The sequence below is a fragment of the Rhinoderma darwinii genome, chromosome 2 (genome assembly GCF_050947455.1).
Source record: "Rhinoderma darwinii isolate aRhiDar2 chromosome 2, aRhiDar2.hap1, whole genome shotgun sequence".
Classification (NCBI taxonomy): Eukaryota; Metazoa; Chordata; class Amphibia; order Anura; family Rhinodermatidae; genus Rhinoderma; species Rhinoderma darwinii.
The window spans coordinates 384,997,819-385,017,550 of NC_134688.1; the positions used below are offsets into that span (position 1 = coordinate 384,997,819).

The 19,732-nt window shown below is 42.5% G+C and overlaps 1 protein-coding gene across 1 annotated transcript in view; it reads left to right on the plus strand.

The window, feature by feature from the left end:
* The window catches only part of GPR143 (G protein-coupled receptor 143), a 56,696-nt gene that overhangs the window by 15,641 nt on the left and 21,323 nt on the right, over positions 1–19,732 (plus strand). Inside the window, exons 4-5 of the mRNA XM_075850768.1 lie at positions 9,278–9,370; positions 13,389–13,498. Coding sequence (XP_075706883.1) covers positions 9,278–9,370; positions 13,389–13,498 — 203 coding nt within the window. The remainder of the gene's footprint in view (positions 1–9,277; positions 9,371–13,388; positions 13,499–19,732) is intronic.

Genomic DNA, 19,732 nt, shown 5'->3' on the forward strand with positions numbered 1-19,732 from the left:
CCCCTGTAGATAGTGCCCCTATATAGACCACCCCTGTATATAGTGTCCCACAAATAACTCCCCCCTATAGTGCTCTACAGATAGCCCACCCCTGTATATAGCCCCCTGTAGATATAGCCCAGCCCTTTTATATAGTGCTCCACGTATAGCCCAACCCTGTATATAGCCCCCTGTAGATATAGCCCACCCCTGTATATAGTGCTCCACAGATAGCCCACCCCTGTATACAGTGGAGGAAATAAGTATTTGATCCCTTGCTGATTTTGTAAGTTTGCCCACTGTCAAAGTCATGAACAGTCTAGAATTTTTAGGCTAGGTCAATTTTACCAGTGAGAGATAGATTATATAAAATAAAAAAAAAGAAAATCACATAGTCAAAATTATATATATTTATTTGCATTGTGCACAGAGAAATAAGTATTTGATCCCCTACCAACCATTAAGAGTTCAGCCTCCTCCAGACCAGTTACACGCTCCAAATCAACTTGGTGCCTGCATTAAAGACAGCTGTCTTAAATGGTCACCAGTATAAAAGACTCCTGTCCGCAGACTCAATTAATCAGTCTGGCTCTAACCTCTACAACATGGGCAAGACCAAAGAGCTTTCTAAGGATGTCAGGGACAAGATCATAGACCTGCACAAGGATGGAATGGGCTACAAAACCATAAGTAAGACGCTGGGTGAGAAGGAGACAACTGTTGGTGCAATAGTAAGAAAATGGAAGACATACAAAATGACTGTCAATCGACATCGATCTGGGGCTCCATGCAAAATCTCACCTCGTGCGGTATCCTTGATCCTGAGGAAGGTGAGAGCTCAGCCGAAAACTACACGGGGGGAACTTCTTAATGATCTCAAGGCAGCTGGGACCACAGTCACCAAGAAAACCATTGGTAACACATTACGCCGTAATGGATTAAAATCCTGCAGTGCCCGCAAGGTCCCCCTGCTCAAGAAGGCACATGTACAGGCCCGTCTGAAGTTTGCAAATGAACATCTGGATGATTCTGAGAGTGATTGGGAGAAGGTGCTGTGGTGAGATGAGACTAAAATTGAGCTCTTTGACATTAACTCAACTCGCCATGTTTGGAGGAAGAGAAATGCTGCTTATGACCCAAAGAACACCGTCCCCACTGTCAAGCATGGAGGTGGAAACATTATGTTTTGGGTGTGTTTCTCTGCTAAGGGCACAGGACTACTTGACCGCATCAATGGGAGAATGGATGGAGCCATGTACCGTCAAATCCTGAGTGACAACCTCCTTCCCTCCACCAGGACATTAAAAATGGCTCGTGGCTGGGTCTTCCAGCTTGACAATGACCCGAAACATACAGCCAAGGCAACTAAGGAGTGGCTCAAAAAGAAGCACATTAAGGTCATGGAGTGGCCTAGCCAGTCTCCAGACCTTAATCCCATCGAAAACTTATGGAGGGAGCTGAAGATCCGAGTTGCCAAGCGACAGCCTTGAAATCTTAATGATTTACAGATGATCTGCAAAGAGGAGTGGGCCAAAATTCCATCTAACATGTGTGCAAACCTCATCATCAAGTACTAAAAACGTCTGACTGCTGTGCTTTCCAACAAGGGTTTTGCCACCAAGTATTAAGTCTTGTTTGCCAAAGGGATCAAATACTTATTTCTCTGTGCACAATGCAAATAAATATATATAATTTTGACAATGTGATTTTCTGTTGTTTTTTTTATATAATCTATCTCTCACTGGTAAAATTAACCTAGCCTAAAAATTCTAGACTGTTCATGTCTTTGACAGTGGGCAAACTTACAAAATCAGCAAGGGATCAAATACTTATTTCCTTCACTGTATAGCCCCCATGTAGATATAGCCCATCCCTGTGTATAGCCCCCATGTAGATATAGCCCATCCCTGTATATAGCCCCCCTGTAGATATAGCCTACCCCTGTATATAGTGCTCCACAGATAGCCCAACCCTGTATGTAGCCCCCCTGTAGATATAGCCCACCTCCGTATATAGGGCTCCACATATAGTCCATCCCTGTATATAGTGCTCCACATATAGTCCACTCCTGTATATAGTGTTACACAGATACCCCACCCCTGTATATAGCCCCCCTGTGCATAGTCCACCCCTGTATATAGTGCTCCACTAGATAGTCCACCCCTGTATATAGTGCTTCACAGATAGCCCACCCCTGTATATAGTATATACAGGGGTGGGCTATCTGTGGAGCACTATATACAGGGGTGGGCTATATGTACAGGGGGGGCTATATACAGGGGTGGGCTTTCTGTGGAGCACTGTAGGGGGAGCTATTTGTGGGATACTATATACATGGGTGGGCTATATCTACAGGGGTGGGCTATATCTACAGGGGTGGGATATATCTACAGGGGGCTATACACTATATAGCCCCCCCTGTAGCTATAGCCCACCCCTGTATATGGTGCTCCATAGATAGCCCATCCCAGTATATAGCCCCCCCGTAGATAAAGTCCCCCCGTAGATAAAGCCCCCCCGTGTAGACAAAGTCCCCCCTCCGTAGATAAAGCCCCCATTCCGTAGATAAAGTCCCCCCTCCGTAGATAAAGTCCCCCCTCCGTAGATAAAGTCCCCCTTGTAGATAAAGGCTCCCCCCGTGTAGACAAAGTCCCCCCGTAGATAATGCCCCCCCGTGTAGACAAAGTCCCCCCTCCGTAGATAAAGCCCCCATTCCGTAGATAAAGTCCCCCCTCCGTAGATAAAGCCCCCATTCCGTAGATAAAGTCCCCCCTTGTAGATAAAGGCTCCCCCCGTGTAGACAAAGTCCCCCCGTAGATAATGCCACACACTTTGATTACAATTAACAAAAAAACGATTCAAACTCACCTTAATCCCGCTTTCACGCCGGCCGGCAGCCATGGAGACCTGCTCTCTTCTGCGCAGGTCTCCTGGGGGTTGAACGCAGCGTCTATGAAAGGCGCTGATTGGCTGGGCAGGATGACTTTCCCTGTCAATCATCTCCTTTCATCGACGGAAGCTTCACTGGTACAAAAGGTACCAGTCGCTTCACTCGTGGAAAGGCGCTGAATGGCCGGGCACGGAACGTGCCCGGACATTCATTGCTTCTAATTGTACCTGTGTCCTTGCGACACAGGTACAATTATAGTGCAGAAGGAGTTGGCGCTGGCGCCCCCCTCTAAGCTGCGCTCGGGGCACATGCCCCGCCTGCCCCCCCCTAGCTACGCCCCTGACTATACTCATTCAATCATTAAACTTTTGACATGTCATAATGATCGCTAAAATGATGCAGCAGAAGTGCTCAGCTGAGCGCTGTGCCACTTGATTTCTGATTGACTCTGCTCGGCTTTCTTCGGAATGTCGAACAAATCAGTGTATGGGCTCAATAGAAAGTCTTTTAGTTCATACACTGCTTACTCGGATTTTTGAGAAAAGCCAGCAGAGCTGATCAGAAACAAAGCAGCAGAGCACTTACCTGAGTTCACCTTCGTTTTAGCGATTGGTGGGGGTCTTAGGCTGGGTTCACACAGAGTTTTTTTCAGGCGGAAAATCGTCCTCAAAATTCCGTTGGAAGTTTGAGGCAGATTTTCCTCTGCCTGCACGCCGATTTTTGCTGCGTTTTGTGCGGTGTTTTTCGCCCGTGGCCATAGAGCGGTGTGGGTATAAAACGCAGCGAAATACGCTTTTTCTGGCTCCCATTGATGTTAATGGGAGGTCAGAGGCGTAATCGCGCAAAGATAGGGTATGTCCCTTCTGTCTCCCGCGTGTCGGTTTTACCGCTCGTGGGAGAAAACCGCCCCCGCCTCCTATTGAAATCAATGGGAGGCAATTTTGGCCGTTTTTTGGCGAGTTTTGCGGAGCGGTTTCTGCGCCAAAAAAACTCTGTGTGAACCCAGCCTTAGTGTTCAGACCCCCACTTATCAAAACTTCTGACATGTCACTATGACATGTCAAAAGTTTTATGAAAGTTTAGTTACACTTTAACTGCTTCATTTTGCAAAACATATTGGCAAGAAGTCTGAAGGAACCAATGTAATAGAAATGCAGTAGTTAAAGCATGAAAGTTCTTTCTTTCTTCGGTGAACTGCAATTTGATACAAGGCTACATTATAAAAAAAAGTTTTCATTGAGAAGTCATGCTTTCTTTCACACACTGTTCACATGGTACAAACACATCCTTTTTTAATTTCCATGGAGAGCCATAGGCGGAACAAAGCTCATCTATATTTGTAAGAGACTGATTGTAAGAGGCTGATGTGAAAAGGACTGATAGGAACATGATCTGAATTGAAGTATAGTTAATAGATACAATTATCAAAAGTTATCGTAAAGAACATCTAGTGCTATTTACATTGGAGCATGAAACCATAAGTGCTCTAATTTCCTACATATGTGAGAGACACGTGAATGTTTTATAATACATGAACATTGAAAGTAAAAGTGTTGTTTATAAAATGCAACCTATAAATGTAAATACCAGAAAAAGGATTGCCATATATAGACATCTATACATATTACATATATAGAATACCAGGAATAGTGCCACAATGCCTGTAAAATAATGTCCGTTGTGCATACTAGTCATAACACATACATAATGCCAGTCATAAGGGCCAAATATTACCAGCCATAATGCCAAGAAAGTGCCTCTGCAAGCTTCTAAAAATATTATTTTTTCAGATGCCCTATGCCCATAATAGTATTAGCCAGAGGGCCTCCATAACGTTGGCAGCTATTGTATATCAGTGCCATCCACAGTGTTCTCATACCCGTGCCACTCATATTGGCTTCATAGCAATGGTGTGCACAGTAATCCCATAAAAGGGGCACAACAGAACACGAATAGTAACATTTTAAAGGCAATCTTTCATGATGACAGACGCTTTTAACATAAGTAAAGTATGTTAGTGGGTAGTGCCTGATTTTACCATACACACTACATGTCCGTATCCGAACCTTTACAATGGAGGTGCCAGAAATGCAGTTTTGTGGTGCTTCTTGACCAATCAAGCCAAGAGACATATGTAATTTTTATAGATCATGCACTGGCATTAGGACCACCAAATAGGTTTAAAACCTGCGTATATACCTTAGTTAGGGCATTTTACAGATAATTTAATTAAAAGGAGTTTGTCCTCATTTTATATTTCCTATATGTACAGGTGTGCACTTTATCTTGCAGTGTGCATTCTAGAAAGTAGGCTGAGGGCACCCAAGTTTCTTAGATAGAAAGATCTTTGAGGTAAAGAAGTGGTTAGGGGAGCAGGCATTTTTCTTTGACGTTTTCTTTAATGTGATGAATGGCATCTTGAATATCACTATAGATAACATTCAACTGCACAACATATGTACATAAGATAGACTTTAGGTCATACACATAACATTAAAGACAGCTGAATCTACGGGTGAAGCCCACCTGACGGCTGTCATTGGTGGAAAGGATAAGGTTTGTTCATTTTCAACATGCACAATCCTTTATAGACAGGCTAATGCCAAATACTTATTTTACCCCTCTTCACATTGAATAAACATGTAGGCCTGTCAAAGTGTGTATGTTTATTGTGGGGGGTTTTTAAAAAATAGGCCCAGTAATTATTACAGTATTAACTCACTAAACCAATTTTCGAAGTAGGGCACTAAATAACTGAAATCATTTCTAATATTTATACTATTTTTTATTTTATTTTTAAAGTTATCCATTAACCCCTTAATGACCAAACTTGTTTGACCAAGCCAGATACTTCAAATCTGGTATGTCTGACTTTATCAGAGAATAACTGCAATAGTTTTGCATATCCAAGTAATTCTGATATTGTTTTTTCATCACATGTTGTAATTTATTTTATTATTATTTAAATTAATTAAAAAATACAAAAATGTATGACATTTGGTAAAAATTATTTTTTCCCCCTACTTTGAACTGCAATATGTCACATATGACATACATACTGTACACATTTTTTTTAAATTAAGTATATATTTCCATCTCTTTACTCTGTTTTGGCATTACTTTTAACAAAAAAAACACATTTTTGAGCAATTTAGAATCATAAATAATTTTATAATAATAATAATTTTATACATTATGAAGTACATTTTGTTTTCCTGCACCAAGCCAAGTTTCCAGAGGCTCATAGGTATCAGAATGACGGAAACCCCCATGTTTCTCTTGTCTTCAAAAATACCACCACTGTGGCCCTAATGCGCTGCCTGGACACTCAGCAAGGCCCAAAAGAAAGGAAGCACCCAGTGGATTTCAGGACACATATTTTGCTTGAAAATGTCTTAGGCCCCAATGCACATTTAGAGAGTCATTAAGCTGCCAGAACGATAGAACCCCCCCCCCCATAAATGACCCCATTTAAAAAAACTAGACCCATTAAGGTATTTAACTAGAGGTGTAGTAAGTATTTTGACCCCACAGTTTTTTGCAGAATCTAATACAAAGCAGGGGAAAAAAAAAATTCACTTTTTTCACAAATGTGCCATTTTAAAGACAGATTTCTTTGCAAAGCGAACATGAGGATAAAGAAATACACCCCAAAATCTATCACCCTGTTTCTCCTGTGTTAAAAAAATACCACATTGTGGCCCTTATGTGCTGCCTGGACACACGTCAAGGCCCAAAAGATAGGAAGCACCCAGTGGCTTTCAGGACAGATATTTTGCTTGAAAATATCATAGGCCCCAATGCACATTTGGAGAGGCATTAAGCTGCCAGAACGATAGAACCCCCCCCCCCCATAAATGACCACATTTAGACCCCTAAATGTATTTCTATAGGGGTGTAGTAAGTATTTTGGTCCACACATTTTTTGCTAAATTTAATGCAAATAATGTGGGGAAAAAAATAATTTCGCTTTTTTTTCACAAATATGTAATTTTAAAGACAGATTTCTTTGTAAAGTGAACATGAAAATTAAGAAACATGTGTTCAGGAATATCCTCATTGTGGTCCCAACCTGCCTACTGAAGACATGGCTGGGTCTAAAATGGAGGGAGACCCTATTCTATGCTTGTAGAGGCATTGAACTGACCGAACGAACGATAGAAACCCCCAAGAAATGAACCATTCCTAAAACTACACACCTTAAAGGGAATGTGTCGCTAGAATTTATTTTTTTTCCTCAGTTAAACAGTTAGTATATAAGTGGTTACACATTGTTTTAATTTTTTTCATTTTTTCACAAGTCAGGAAATATTATAAATTAGATTCTAATTTATAACATTTCCATGTGCTGGTCACTAGAGGGAGCAATTCCCAAAATTGCAGCATTGGCAATGTGGTAAAGCAACCTCATTGCTTTATGCTGCAAATTTGGGGTAGACACACTCGCTCTAGTGTCCTCACATAATCCCCCCTCCCTTATTCTGGCTAGTGCCAGGAGAAGGAGGGGGTTGAATCTTCAAACCTCCTACACTGTGTGCCGCCATTTTCTGAGCGAATGCATAGTGTAGGAGGATTAGATACAGTGGTAATCAGACAGTATAACACGAACATAATACACACATCACATACACAAACATAACTTACTTGATCCTGCCGCCTCAGCTCCTATAACTTGCGTCTTCACTGCCTTGAACATATGGCTGGAAGCCGCGACCGGAAGTCGTCATCTTACTGTCCGGCCGCGGCTTCCGGTCCTTCCTTTTGGTCTGTGTGGGAGCGGCGCATTTCACTTCACAATTCCAATTTGTCATTTTATAATTATTTTATAAAACTATAAAACGTAGATTTTATAGAGTGCTAACTCCCTAAACCGCTAATCCTAATTAGCCCTACCTAATACCCTAACTCTAAATTATTTTCAGCTAGCACTGACCCTACCTAACCTTACACCATGTACACCCTAAGAAGCTAATCTGATACTATCCCTAACTAATTAATTTACTATCCCTGTTACCTACTAACAAACTTTTTTTTATATATATTTTTTAAGATATTTTTATATTTTTTACAAGAACAAAAAAAAAAATGAACACCAAAAAACCCACAAAAGGGGTTTCACACACATGTCTGGCTGACTGGACAGATCCAGTGATGTCTGTCACTAGGCAGTGAGAGAGGATGCTGATGGGGCTCTGACTTAGCACAGTATGGTGCTGATGTTGCACAGGGGGTGCGGATGTAGCACAGGGGGGTCCTGATGGGGCACAGGAGGGCGCTGATGTGGCACTGGGAGGGTATTTATATAACTTTTATATAATTTTCTTCAGCTCAAAACAACAATGTAGGCAAAACAATCACTGCCTATATCACTGAACTGTGATTGGTCTGTTTGCACTGACAGACCAATCACAGCGATCAAGTTCGCATAATGTTTGCACTTTAAGCACATATTAATTATATAACTGTATATTCAATATGTTTTGGTAAACAGCTAAAATGCCAAAACTTGTGTCACTGTCCAAATAACTCTGGACCTAACTGTATATTTAGGGGCACAGTGTTTGGTACTATTTTATTCAGAGGCGCAGTGTATGGTGCTATTATATTTAGGGGCACAGTGTGTGGCACCATGAGAATTTTATCTTCGTTTATTAGTGTGGAAATGTTGGAAAAGTTAGCCGCCGAAGACATCGGAGTGGAAAATTCTGCAGAAATGGGTCATTGCCGGGAGAAGTCATCATGAGGTCTTGACCGGATGGAGAAGAAAAGAGGACAAAAACTCCTACTAGAATTTGAGAAGTCGTCTGTGAGTCACTGGATTTATAGAGGATCTGTCACCACTCCTGACATGTTTATTATAGGAAAACCTTGTATTTCACAAAGTCTTTTTGCAGTCCAGGACTGATAGACACAAATGGGTGTTACTATTCCCCTTGTGAGGCGGATATGTCCCTGCACAGTGTTATACTGTCAGCGATGGTTGGAGACTGTCAGTATGTAGGGACCCAGCCCTTTGACAAGGGGAATCATAACACCCATTTGTTAATGCTTGCACAAAAAGGTAGTGTTAACCATAGTTACGGCGTGGCAGGATGGCAGTGGAGAAGGGGGGCAGTTGCCTAGGGCCTATGGTCTACTTAATCCGCCACTGACCGATACATACTGTCAATGGTGCTAGTCTTTTGTCTAAAAATGTGTGCTCTGATTATTTTCTAACGCTAGATTATGGCTGTAATGAATGTAGTATAGAGTCAATAATAATGTTAAGTAGAATCTCGGTGTCTAATATACTGCAGTGTTTATGTAACTAATGCGTTATTCATGAATCATAATTCATTGTTAATAAAATATTTAGTGAACTTGTATTGTGCAATAATAAAATACAACAGTTTCTTATTATCTTTGCAGCACTATTGTTCTTTACCACATTATGACATGGGGTTTGGCGATTCTACTATGCGTAGAAGGTGTTGCAATGCTCTACTACCCATCAGTATCTAAGTGAGTATCATCATACTGCATGCATTATTCATGACTGTGCCTGTCTTTGAAGATCCAATTTCTCTAATTTCCAGATATTTATTTTCTGTGATACTCACTTAGTCTGCAAACACTAAAGAATTGTAATATAAATAGGTTACCATGATAAATGCATGATGTGGAAAGTTGTTTTTATAAAAATAAAAAAAATGCTTAGATGCAACAGGAATTTTGACTGTAATTTTGGATTAAAATTAATCCATTTCTTAATAATCTTTAACTCGGCTTTGATCCACTCAACTATGTCAACATTTCGTAATAATCCTTGACTCATGTGAGGTTTGGCAATCTTTACTATTTGTAATTATGCAAAAACACAATAAGTTTTCTACGCGAGTCGATTATATATCTACATCAGATATATTTCTGTCAGAAAGAAATCAAATGGCTAGAGTACATAACTACAGATCTTGTATCTAACTTTAGGGGATTCTATGAGAATTAAAGGAAGGGGACACTTTTTTCCAGACACACTGCCACTCTTGTCCATGGGCTTTGGCTGGTATAGCAACTAGACCAAATTGAAAATGTGACTCCTTCCCTCTAATGTCATAAAAACCCCTTTAAGATGAAGACTGCTTGGTGTATTGTGGTTACCGACCACTCTATAACAATATAAATCGCATGGCCTTTTGTGGACTTATTGACAGTTTGAAACCAGATATGGAGATTAAAGCCGGCTGTGGACCTGAGATCTTATGGTCATCCAACTATATGTCTGGTTAATAGCATTATAAACATTTACAAACATGCGCAAACAAGGATCACAGCGGGCAATTATAGTCACATAGTCTGAGAAATAATCTCCTAAAGTGAAGTACATATGATAATGGCATTGGCCTCTGAAACTGCTAGTATCAGGCTTCATCCACATGAGCGTATTTTATTTTGTCCTGAAATACACTGTTCAAAACAGAACCATATTGCGCACTGTATTTCAGGCCCCTTAGCCCTAAGTAAGGAGATATTTCACATACTGGGTTTTTGTCTAGAAGTACTGAATTCAGTAGTTTTGGGAAAGAACTTGGCTTGATATAGACGCAGCACCTTTTTTTTTTTGTATGGATTTCACTAACACCATATTCAGGATCCATGGGATATAGATCCCAAATACACTCATGTGAATAAGGGCCTGTTCACATCACCGTTCGCTTTCCGACGGAGGTTTCGGTCGGGTGAACCCCGCAACGGAAAGTGAAAGTGAAACCACAGCTTCCGTTTCAGTCACCATTGATATCAATGGTGACGGAAACATCGCTAATGGTTTCCGTTCGTCACCATTCCGGCAGGTTTCCGTTTTAATGACGGAATCAATAGCGGATTCTCAGATGCCTGTAATGTGTCTGCATTATAGCTTCTATCTTATGACCGCGATACAAAACCATAGACAACCTGCAGTTTTACTGAACAAAACTTAGATCAGTGAATCTCTAGTGATATTAAGGACTGTGCTATATAAAAGTGTGTACCCTAATGCAGACACATTGTAGCGAGTGTGCTGCACACATTGAAGTTCATAAGCAGTATCTAGAGGCAAGCACATATACCTCCACACATTTGGGTCCTCGATATCTTGGCTCAGGGAATGAATTGACGCAGAATATGCATTACAATGTTTCAGTATTCTCCACGCTCAAGCATATAAGGCTCATTTTTAATTTCCACAGATCCCCTTTAACATTCTTTGTTATTAGAAGGTCTTTCAAACAAACCACCTTGTGTCCAAAATCTTTTTGCCCCTTGACCTTATCCTTGAAAGGTAAACACAAGCGATTCATAAATGCATTAGATGCCTCAAGGCTCAACTATGAATACAATTGAAACCATTGTAAAACTCAAATTCAATGGCACTTAGGAGTAGGCTTGAAACTGAGAAGAAGATATTTTGTTCTGATTGATAGACACCGTTAGCGGAACATTCTAGTCAAAAATGAAAAATCAGCCAGGACGTGTTTATTTGTCTTGCTTACCTTTATATTAGAAAGGCTTTGTGTTCCCTATTATTTGCTGTTACTGCGTATTTGCAACATTGTAGTATCTAGCGCTGTTGTGTCCACAACATACATTTTCCAAAGCAGACATTGTGCCAGTTGTATGCTACTTACCACACTATATAGTTTTGTTTCTTTGGCTACACAACTTCATTGTATAGTGTACAAAGTGGCAGATGGAAAGGTTGTGTTAAAGAGAACCTTTCACCTCCCCAGACAGGTGCAGCTGAGTGCAGCATGTAATGCGGAGCGCTGAACAAACCCTGGGGCACTTTACATTTTTTTTCTACCTCCCTCCGTTATTTAGATATCGGTACAGTTATATTGGCGCCCGATATTTAAATAACCCCCTGAACAGTCAACGGGGTGTGTACTGGCAAGGGGGCGTGTTACTATGGCTGTGACACTGTCCAATCAGATATGGACAGTGTTACAGCAAGAGCGAGGATAGAGCAGAGAGTGCGTGCGTGCGCACACGCTCTCACTCTTTAGCTTTCAAGATTAGTCTTCTGCCGAACTGGCAAGGGGGTGTGTCACTGCTACGGATGCTCGCTCTCATCTCTTCAGCTCTTGTGAGAGATCAGTCTTGTACTTTGTCTGCCGAACTGGCAAGGAGGCGTGTCACTGCTACGGACAGTGTAAGAGCTGGGGAGCGCTTACACTGTCTGTAGCAGAGACACGCCCCCTTGCCAGTTCAGCAGACCATACAAGACTGATCTCTCGCAAGAGCTGAAGAGATGAGAGCGAGCATGCGCGCTCCCCTCTCCACAGCTCTTACACTGTCCGTAGCAGTGACACGGCCCCTTGCCAGTTTGGCAGAAGACTAATCTTGAAAGCTGAAGAGTGGGAGTGGGAGTGAGAGTGAGAGCGTGTGTGCACGCACACTCTCTCCTCTATTCTCGCTCTAGCTGTAACACTGTCCATATCTGATTGGACAGTGTCACAGCCATAGTAACATGCCCCCTTGCCAGTACACGCCCCGTTGACTGTTCAGGGGGTTATTTAAATATCGGGCGCCAAATATAACGGCACCGATATCTAAATAACAGAGGGAGGTAGAAAAAAAAAGTAAAGTGTCCAAGGCTTTGTTCAGCCTTCCCCATTACATGCTGCACTCAGCTGCACATGTATGGGGAGGTGAAAGGTTCTCTTTAAAGATCTAACTAAAAAATGCATACATCTAACAGCTACTTTTCCTCTGCCCGTTGTCCAATTAAAATCTTGCAAGGATGTCATTACTGTTAAATTATGCGATGACTGTAATTTTCCTTTAAAGGGATCATCAAAGATAAGGACAAAATATCCAAATAGCATAAACCTATAAGCAATAGTAAAGTAAAAAATATTTATATTTTGTGTCTATAGTGATGTAACATTCCATGGCAGCAATTGGGCGAGGCAGCTTCTCTAACGTTCTATTATTATGTATGCGATGTCACTTAGGCCTAGTGTATACAATGGATTGGAGCCAAAGTTGAACTTTAACAATTATAATATTACAGGGTTTTTATTATTGCTAAAAAAAACTTCTTAAGGTGGTAGTCCCGGAGATTGACAAATGCCCCTCATAGTGCCAACCTGTAGGGCTCTCTTCTTATCATGTTTAGTTATACATTTAGTGTACATTTGCCCCAGATGTATAAACCTGTATACCTATACAGTTTCATACATCTACCAGTGACTCCAGCTTCCAGTTCTATTGCAAAGCATAGCTGACTACACTTTAAATACATTTGAGAAAAAAAGTGTACATACTTACAAGATTTATATACGCCGCATGTATAGATCGAATGTGATGTGAACAGAGCCTTACAGAGTAGCACTGTTAGCGGATTTGTCTGACTCTCAAACTACCCTTGTCTTTCTTGTTGGTTTTAATAATTCCATATGTATACTATGATAGATGTGGAATGAAGCACCCTCATTGTTCTAGATGCCTGTGCCGACATAAACAATGTAGTGTAAAATGGTTTGATCTTCTTTTCCAGTTGTGAGGAAGGTCTAGAACATGCAATCCCTCATTATATTACTACCTATGCTCCTCTTCTGCTTGTAATGGTAGCTAATCCTATCCTCTTTAGAAGAACTGTTCTAGCAGGTAAGTATATATGGCATTGTACCCATTTTATTTATGTGCATTGTGGAACTTTTTACTACTTTGACACTGATAAAAATCAACTTTATTATCTGTCTTTTGTCAAATGTTATAAATGAAGCATGTCATTCAATAGGCTAAAGCTTGCCAGTTGAGTATACAAATACAGACATTGCGAGTTAAAATTTGCAAAATGCTACACTCCATTTGTAGGACTGGACGAGCCATTAATGTAATTTATGTAAATGTTAAGAAATGCCTAAATCAATAACAAAATTTGAAGCCAAACCTTACATTTGTTGGACTTTGGTTACATATAAAGGCATTGCACTGGCAGAAATTTCCTCGTAAATATTTATTAGCCTTATTGCTCCCTTTTTAAATATTAGTGATTCACCTACAAGGGGAGAACAGGTGCAAGGAAGTCAAATAAAGAGTACAGCAAATAGAATACAGAAGATGTACTCAATGAATGGAGAGAGAAGAGGGGCTGTCATTATTTTACACCAAACTCCATTTTACAACACCAGGTAACCCTAAGGCCCCATGCACACGAACGTAAAAATGCCCGTAATCACGGGCCGTAATTATGGCCCGTAATTACGGGCCCATAGACTTCTATTGGCCACGGGCACCTCCCCGTATGCTTACGGGAAGGTGCCCGGGCCATTGAAAAATATAGAACATGTCCTATTTTAGGCCGTAATTACGGCACGGGCAGGCCCATAGAAGTCTATGGGGCTCCCGTAATTACGGGTGACTACGTGTGTGTGCACCCGTAATTACGGGAGCGTTGCTAGGCGACGTCAGTGGATAGTCACTGTCCAGGGTGCTGAAAGAGTTAAACGATCGGCAGTAACTCTTTCAGCACCCTGGACAGTGGTTACCGATCACAATATAGATCAACCTGTAAAAAAAAAAAGACGATCATACTTACCCAGAACTCCCTTCTTCTTCCTCCAGTCCGGCCTCCTGGGATGACGTTACAGCCCATGTGACCGCTGCAGCCAATCACAGGCCAATCACTGGCTGCAGCGGTCACATGGACTGCCGCGTCATCCAGGGAGGTTGGACTGGATGTCAAGAGAGGGACGCGTCACTAAGACAACGGCCGGGTAAGTATGAATTTCTTTTACTTTTATTACGGAAAGTGCTGCCTCTTCTCTTTATCCTGCACTGATAGAGAGAAGGGCTGCCGATTAGTGCAGTGCAATTTTGCAGCAAAAACGTGCCCGTAAATACGGGTGTTATACCAGTGACACTGGACCCGTATTTACGGGCACGTGTGCGTAAATACTGGTGCAATACGGGTCGAATACATGTGACCAAGGTATTTACGTATTTACGCCAGTATTTACGGGAGGACAAAAATACGTTCGTGTGCATGAGGCCTAACTAGTTTCAGTTAGCCTACCTACCAACCGGGCTAGATACCAGGGTACGTGTATATTACCTACACCCACTGGACACCAGGAAACATAACCTTCTCCCTCTGCCCAATGGATTCATGTAAATGTAACCTACTTTATCTGTTTACTGGAGGGCTGGAAATATAACTTACCTCCTCCTACGAGACATCCCACTGAACCTAAAATATAATCTACAAGTCTTTGAATGTGCTACTAACCACAAAAGAAAAACATTATGAATATGCATATATATATATATATATATATATATATATGAGACAATACAATTTGATCAGCACATTCCAACAAAATGAAACAAAACATGTATACAGGTTGCAAACCATACAATATCCAAAAATGGCGACAGCACTCTGCGAACACTAATGCCACCTAAACACTATAAATAAATATACATTGCTGCTGAATCTACTTACAATAGTGAAGTTCTTAGCGCACATTTTGATCAAATTGTGTGACCCCACCTTACGCTGCTCATACCCCAAGAACTAGGACGAACCTCACTATTGTAAGTAGATTTAGCAGCAATGCTTATTTATTTATTTATAGTATTTAGGTGGCATTAGTGTTTGCAGGGTGCTGTCACCATTTTTGGGTAATATATATATATATATATAATATATTGTGAGGGTTTAGCATCAGGAGAGGTTGATACAGCGGTTTCTTTGTAGCCAGAGACAGGGACACCGTGCATTAAAAGTCATAACAGGGCTTTGCCTGTGTTTTTATTCTTGTCAAAGAAACAGCCTCTTGTACAACAAGGCAAAATACAAAATAAATCCTGCTCGTCTGAGCACTAACTAAACAAGATATTATCTAACTATACCAAGTGCCTTCCTACCAGGTACTGGACACAAAGTAACACAGGTCTTTACTCACATAGAATACAGGCTACTCCAGCCTTAGTAGTCTCCAGTCTGAGTCAGGGGTGAGACTCACACACACTGTGTCTGCACCTTTTTATACACAGGCTACAAGTGCAGCTAATTGAGCAGCAGCCTTGTCCTACAAACAGAGATGGACTAGGGATTGGGGAACCCGCCCTGCTCTTCTCCAATCCAACTCCAGGCCCTTTTTCCGGCTTTTCCTTAAGCCAAGATTGGAAAGCTAGAGCTTTCTATTGCAAGAACTACTCATTCCCTGGAGCCTAGGATACATATGACAGGATTCTAGGGGAAATGTACCTTCCCTCAATGACTTTACCTGTCACTGTCTCACAATATATATATATATATATATATATATATATATATATATATATATAATTACACCTTCTTTCTCAAGTTAAGTTCTCTGCCAAATATATTCTTAGGTGCTACATGACATAACTGACAATGTAATCATGCTGGACAAAGCGATATTCAAATTGATATACACTCCTCAACATCGAAATTGCAACACCAAGAAGGGCTGGCTGTAAGGTTATGCAAATCGAGGAAGTAGCAGGTGTCGCTAAGATCTGCAAATTATCAAATTTGCAAGCACCACGCTCCAATCTGTGGCATGTAGGAGAGTCATAAAAGCCAGATTGAAAGCAAAGTTTTTTTTAGCCACATTAAACCTTAAATATCGGATCAAGTAGTGTGGGATGATTGTGCGATGCTTCCTGTTCGTCGACGTGCCAGTTATCACCACTTGCAAACTGAGAGGGACAGAATGTTTGAACTGATAGATCTTAGTTTATCACTCCCGTAGATCGCTACGCGCCTAGGCCAAAATGTCAGCACTGTTCAACGATGCGTATCCCGGAGGTTCGGAGAACAACAATGAACGGGAATGACAGCAAGAGGTGTGCGGAGGCAAACCTCTGTGTGGACATATTGTCTGATTGGGGGAATGGCACAAAGTGAAATTGAACGTCACCTCCCAAGCCAAGGGTGGTAACCAGTGTCGTCACAAACCATCAGAAGGCCTCTGCACTGCAGTGGTCTACGAGCCAGACGTCTGGCTACAGGTGTTCTATTAACCACATGCCGCCACTCTCCAAGACTATCATGGTGCACAGCAAGATAGCAACGGTGGCTGGAATGGAGGTCTATCCTCTTCAGCAATGAGTCCCTGTTTTGTCTCGGACACAATGAAAGCCGGTGATTGGTCTGGAGACCACGTGGACAAGATAACGTAACATCGGTCCTAATCCTGGGATTATGGTGTGGGGGGCATAATGTATGGTAGCCGGACCCATCTAGTCTTCATTTCAGGTACACTAACAGCTCGGCATTACATTGATTTAAACGTGGAACCACTGGTACAGCCATTTCTCTAAAGTGTTTTTCAACAGGACAAAGCCATGCTGCATGTTGCTCGTGCTACTGTGAGCAGCCTGCATGATCTAAACGTGCTACCATGGCCTACAGCGTCTCTGGATTTGCCTCCCATCGAGCACATCGACGTCATTGGTTGGCAACTGCAAAAGGAGCTGCCAGCAGCCAATCTTGATGATTTGTGTGCCCAAGTGCATTCAGCGTGGCAGACTACAGTGATATAAATGGACAGTCTGTCTTCTCCCCCCCAAATGACTGATACAAGAGACTGAGTGTGGGTATAAAAAGTGGGGGTAGGCCACAGCTTTTATTAAAGCATGGAGGGAAAAAACCATGTCCGCAGCTAACACTGGAAGATCTTGATCTTGTTGAAAATAAACATCACCTCGCGTGCCCCGCCACCGCTGCCGCGGTGGGCACATCTTAGTTGGTATGGCAGGTGACTTCTCCCATCGTCCCTAACCTGAACGGACAAGCCCCTCCACCCCGCCAGCTGTGACTAGAAACAAAAGTATAACAAACCTAGGCACACCTGCCAAAACGGCAAGTTAAAAACCACAACATAATTGGAGTTGAACAGAAGAAACCACAATATTATTTTACAACTATACAAGCCCTAAAAAAACCTCTGGGGCATGCGGGCGGGAGGGTTTCCTTCCAAGATCCGGAGGGAAGTCAAAGAGGAAGTGACTCCTCTGCGTAACAACCTTTATATGGGTGGGAGGGCCCACACAGGATCCTGCTAACAAACCCACCCTCCCTAGGGAACAGACTGCTGGGTAAATCCCTTAAGGGGACATATCCTATAGGCACCAAGAGACTAAGTGTGGGTATAAAAAGTGGGGGTAGGCTACAGCTTTTGTTAAAGCATGGAGGGAAAAAACTTGTGCGCAGCTAACACCGGAAGATCTTGATCTTGTTGAAAATAAACGTCACCTCGCGTGCCCCGCCACCGCTGCTGTGGTGGGCACGTCTTAGTTGGTACGGCAGGTGACTGTTCTCCCATTGTCCCTAGCCTGAACAGACAAGACCCCTCCACACCGCCACAGGAGTGAGATGTACCCCTATACCGAGCTCCGGCCACCACCAGCCAAAAGGGAAAGCGCCCTATCAATTGCATCCTGAAGGCCTGACAGGAAGATGTCCAGACCTATGTCATTTAGATGGACACCATCCTGTAACATCAAACCTTTGTTATCCCCTTCCAATTGGCGATGACGTATGACCACTCCTCCTCTGGACCTAACATGCCGAGAGACCCGCATGTTGACCATACGTCTCGCCCTTTTAATGGCCGAATGATTGCGAGCACCATTCCACAGTACCCTGGGGATTATCTCAGACCACACTATGACCAATTCCGGAAAAAAGGTGGCAAAACGGTCTAAATCAGCCCTTATGACAGAAATGAGTTCTGCCACCCTAACAGAACATAGGTCGTTTCCTCCAGCATGCACGACCACAACTGCCGGTCCGTGCATAACTTTGCTCAAGGCGACCACTTCAGGGAAAACCTGGAGTCATTTAAGGCCCCAAAAACCTTTCCAAGCTACATCCGCTTGAAGGAAGCCGAGACTGGTACCCCCGGGCTGATAAGAAGCTTGTTGTGCAGCCCAATAAATGTAGGAGTGGCCCAGCAGCCACACCAAAGGCCTCTTGAAACCTATAACTATAGAAAAACAGAAATAATTATCAAACCAACAAATTATGGCGAACATAACGGCGGAACGCATCCGACTTCCAACGTCCCAATCTTTTTACATCTGCATCAGACATACCCCAGCCTCTGCTACTGTCGCAGCGCCAATGCGGAACGAGTGGGTATCGTATTCAGACGAGTTAACCTCAGAAACACTCAAACAACGCTTAAAGACCTTGGTAAATTGAAATTTTTTTAGGGGGGTGCTATCGCCGTGGACCAAGAAACAAGGACTGGAGGGACGAACTGCAACATATCTAGTGATAACGTGCACCGGGCACGAGGATGAAGGGAGGTTAAAAATGGACAACCAAGAACCCTGCCCATATATGTCAGTTTTTGAACGACTAACCCTGACCCTGAAAGAATCAGGCAGCAAAACTACATCCTCGCTGAGGAGGCCCGCTACCCGCATGCGTGAAGGGGAAACTAACTCGCCTATACGCAAAGCGTCAAAGAATGCTAAAATAAAAGCCCACTGAAACAATAAACCATCGTACGCGGACGTGCAGGTTTCCGCCGTGCTAACTACTAGCTGCTGCAATAATGAAAAGGAAACCGGCCTACGCATATCAACCGTCGATTTTTCTTTTTTCCATCCCCGTAAAATCAAAGAGAAAACCAGACTCTTTGTGGCGTCCAGCAAACCCAACAACTTGAAAGCAAAGGCTATTCCGGACAAACGCTTTTGAACCACTCCGGCAGAAACCCCTTTATCCCGCAACCAAGACAGGTAAGCAACTGTAATGCCATGGCAATTCTGAGGAGAGAGGAGCACATCCTCCTCCGCGCAGGCTAACCACTCTCGCCACGCTTTACCATGACCGCTCCATGTAGCGGGAGCAAC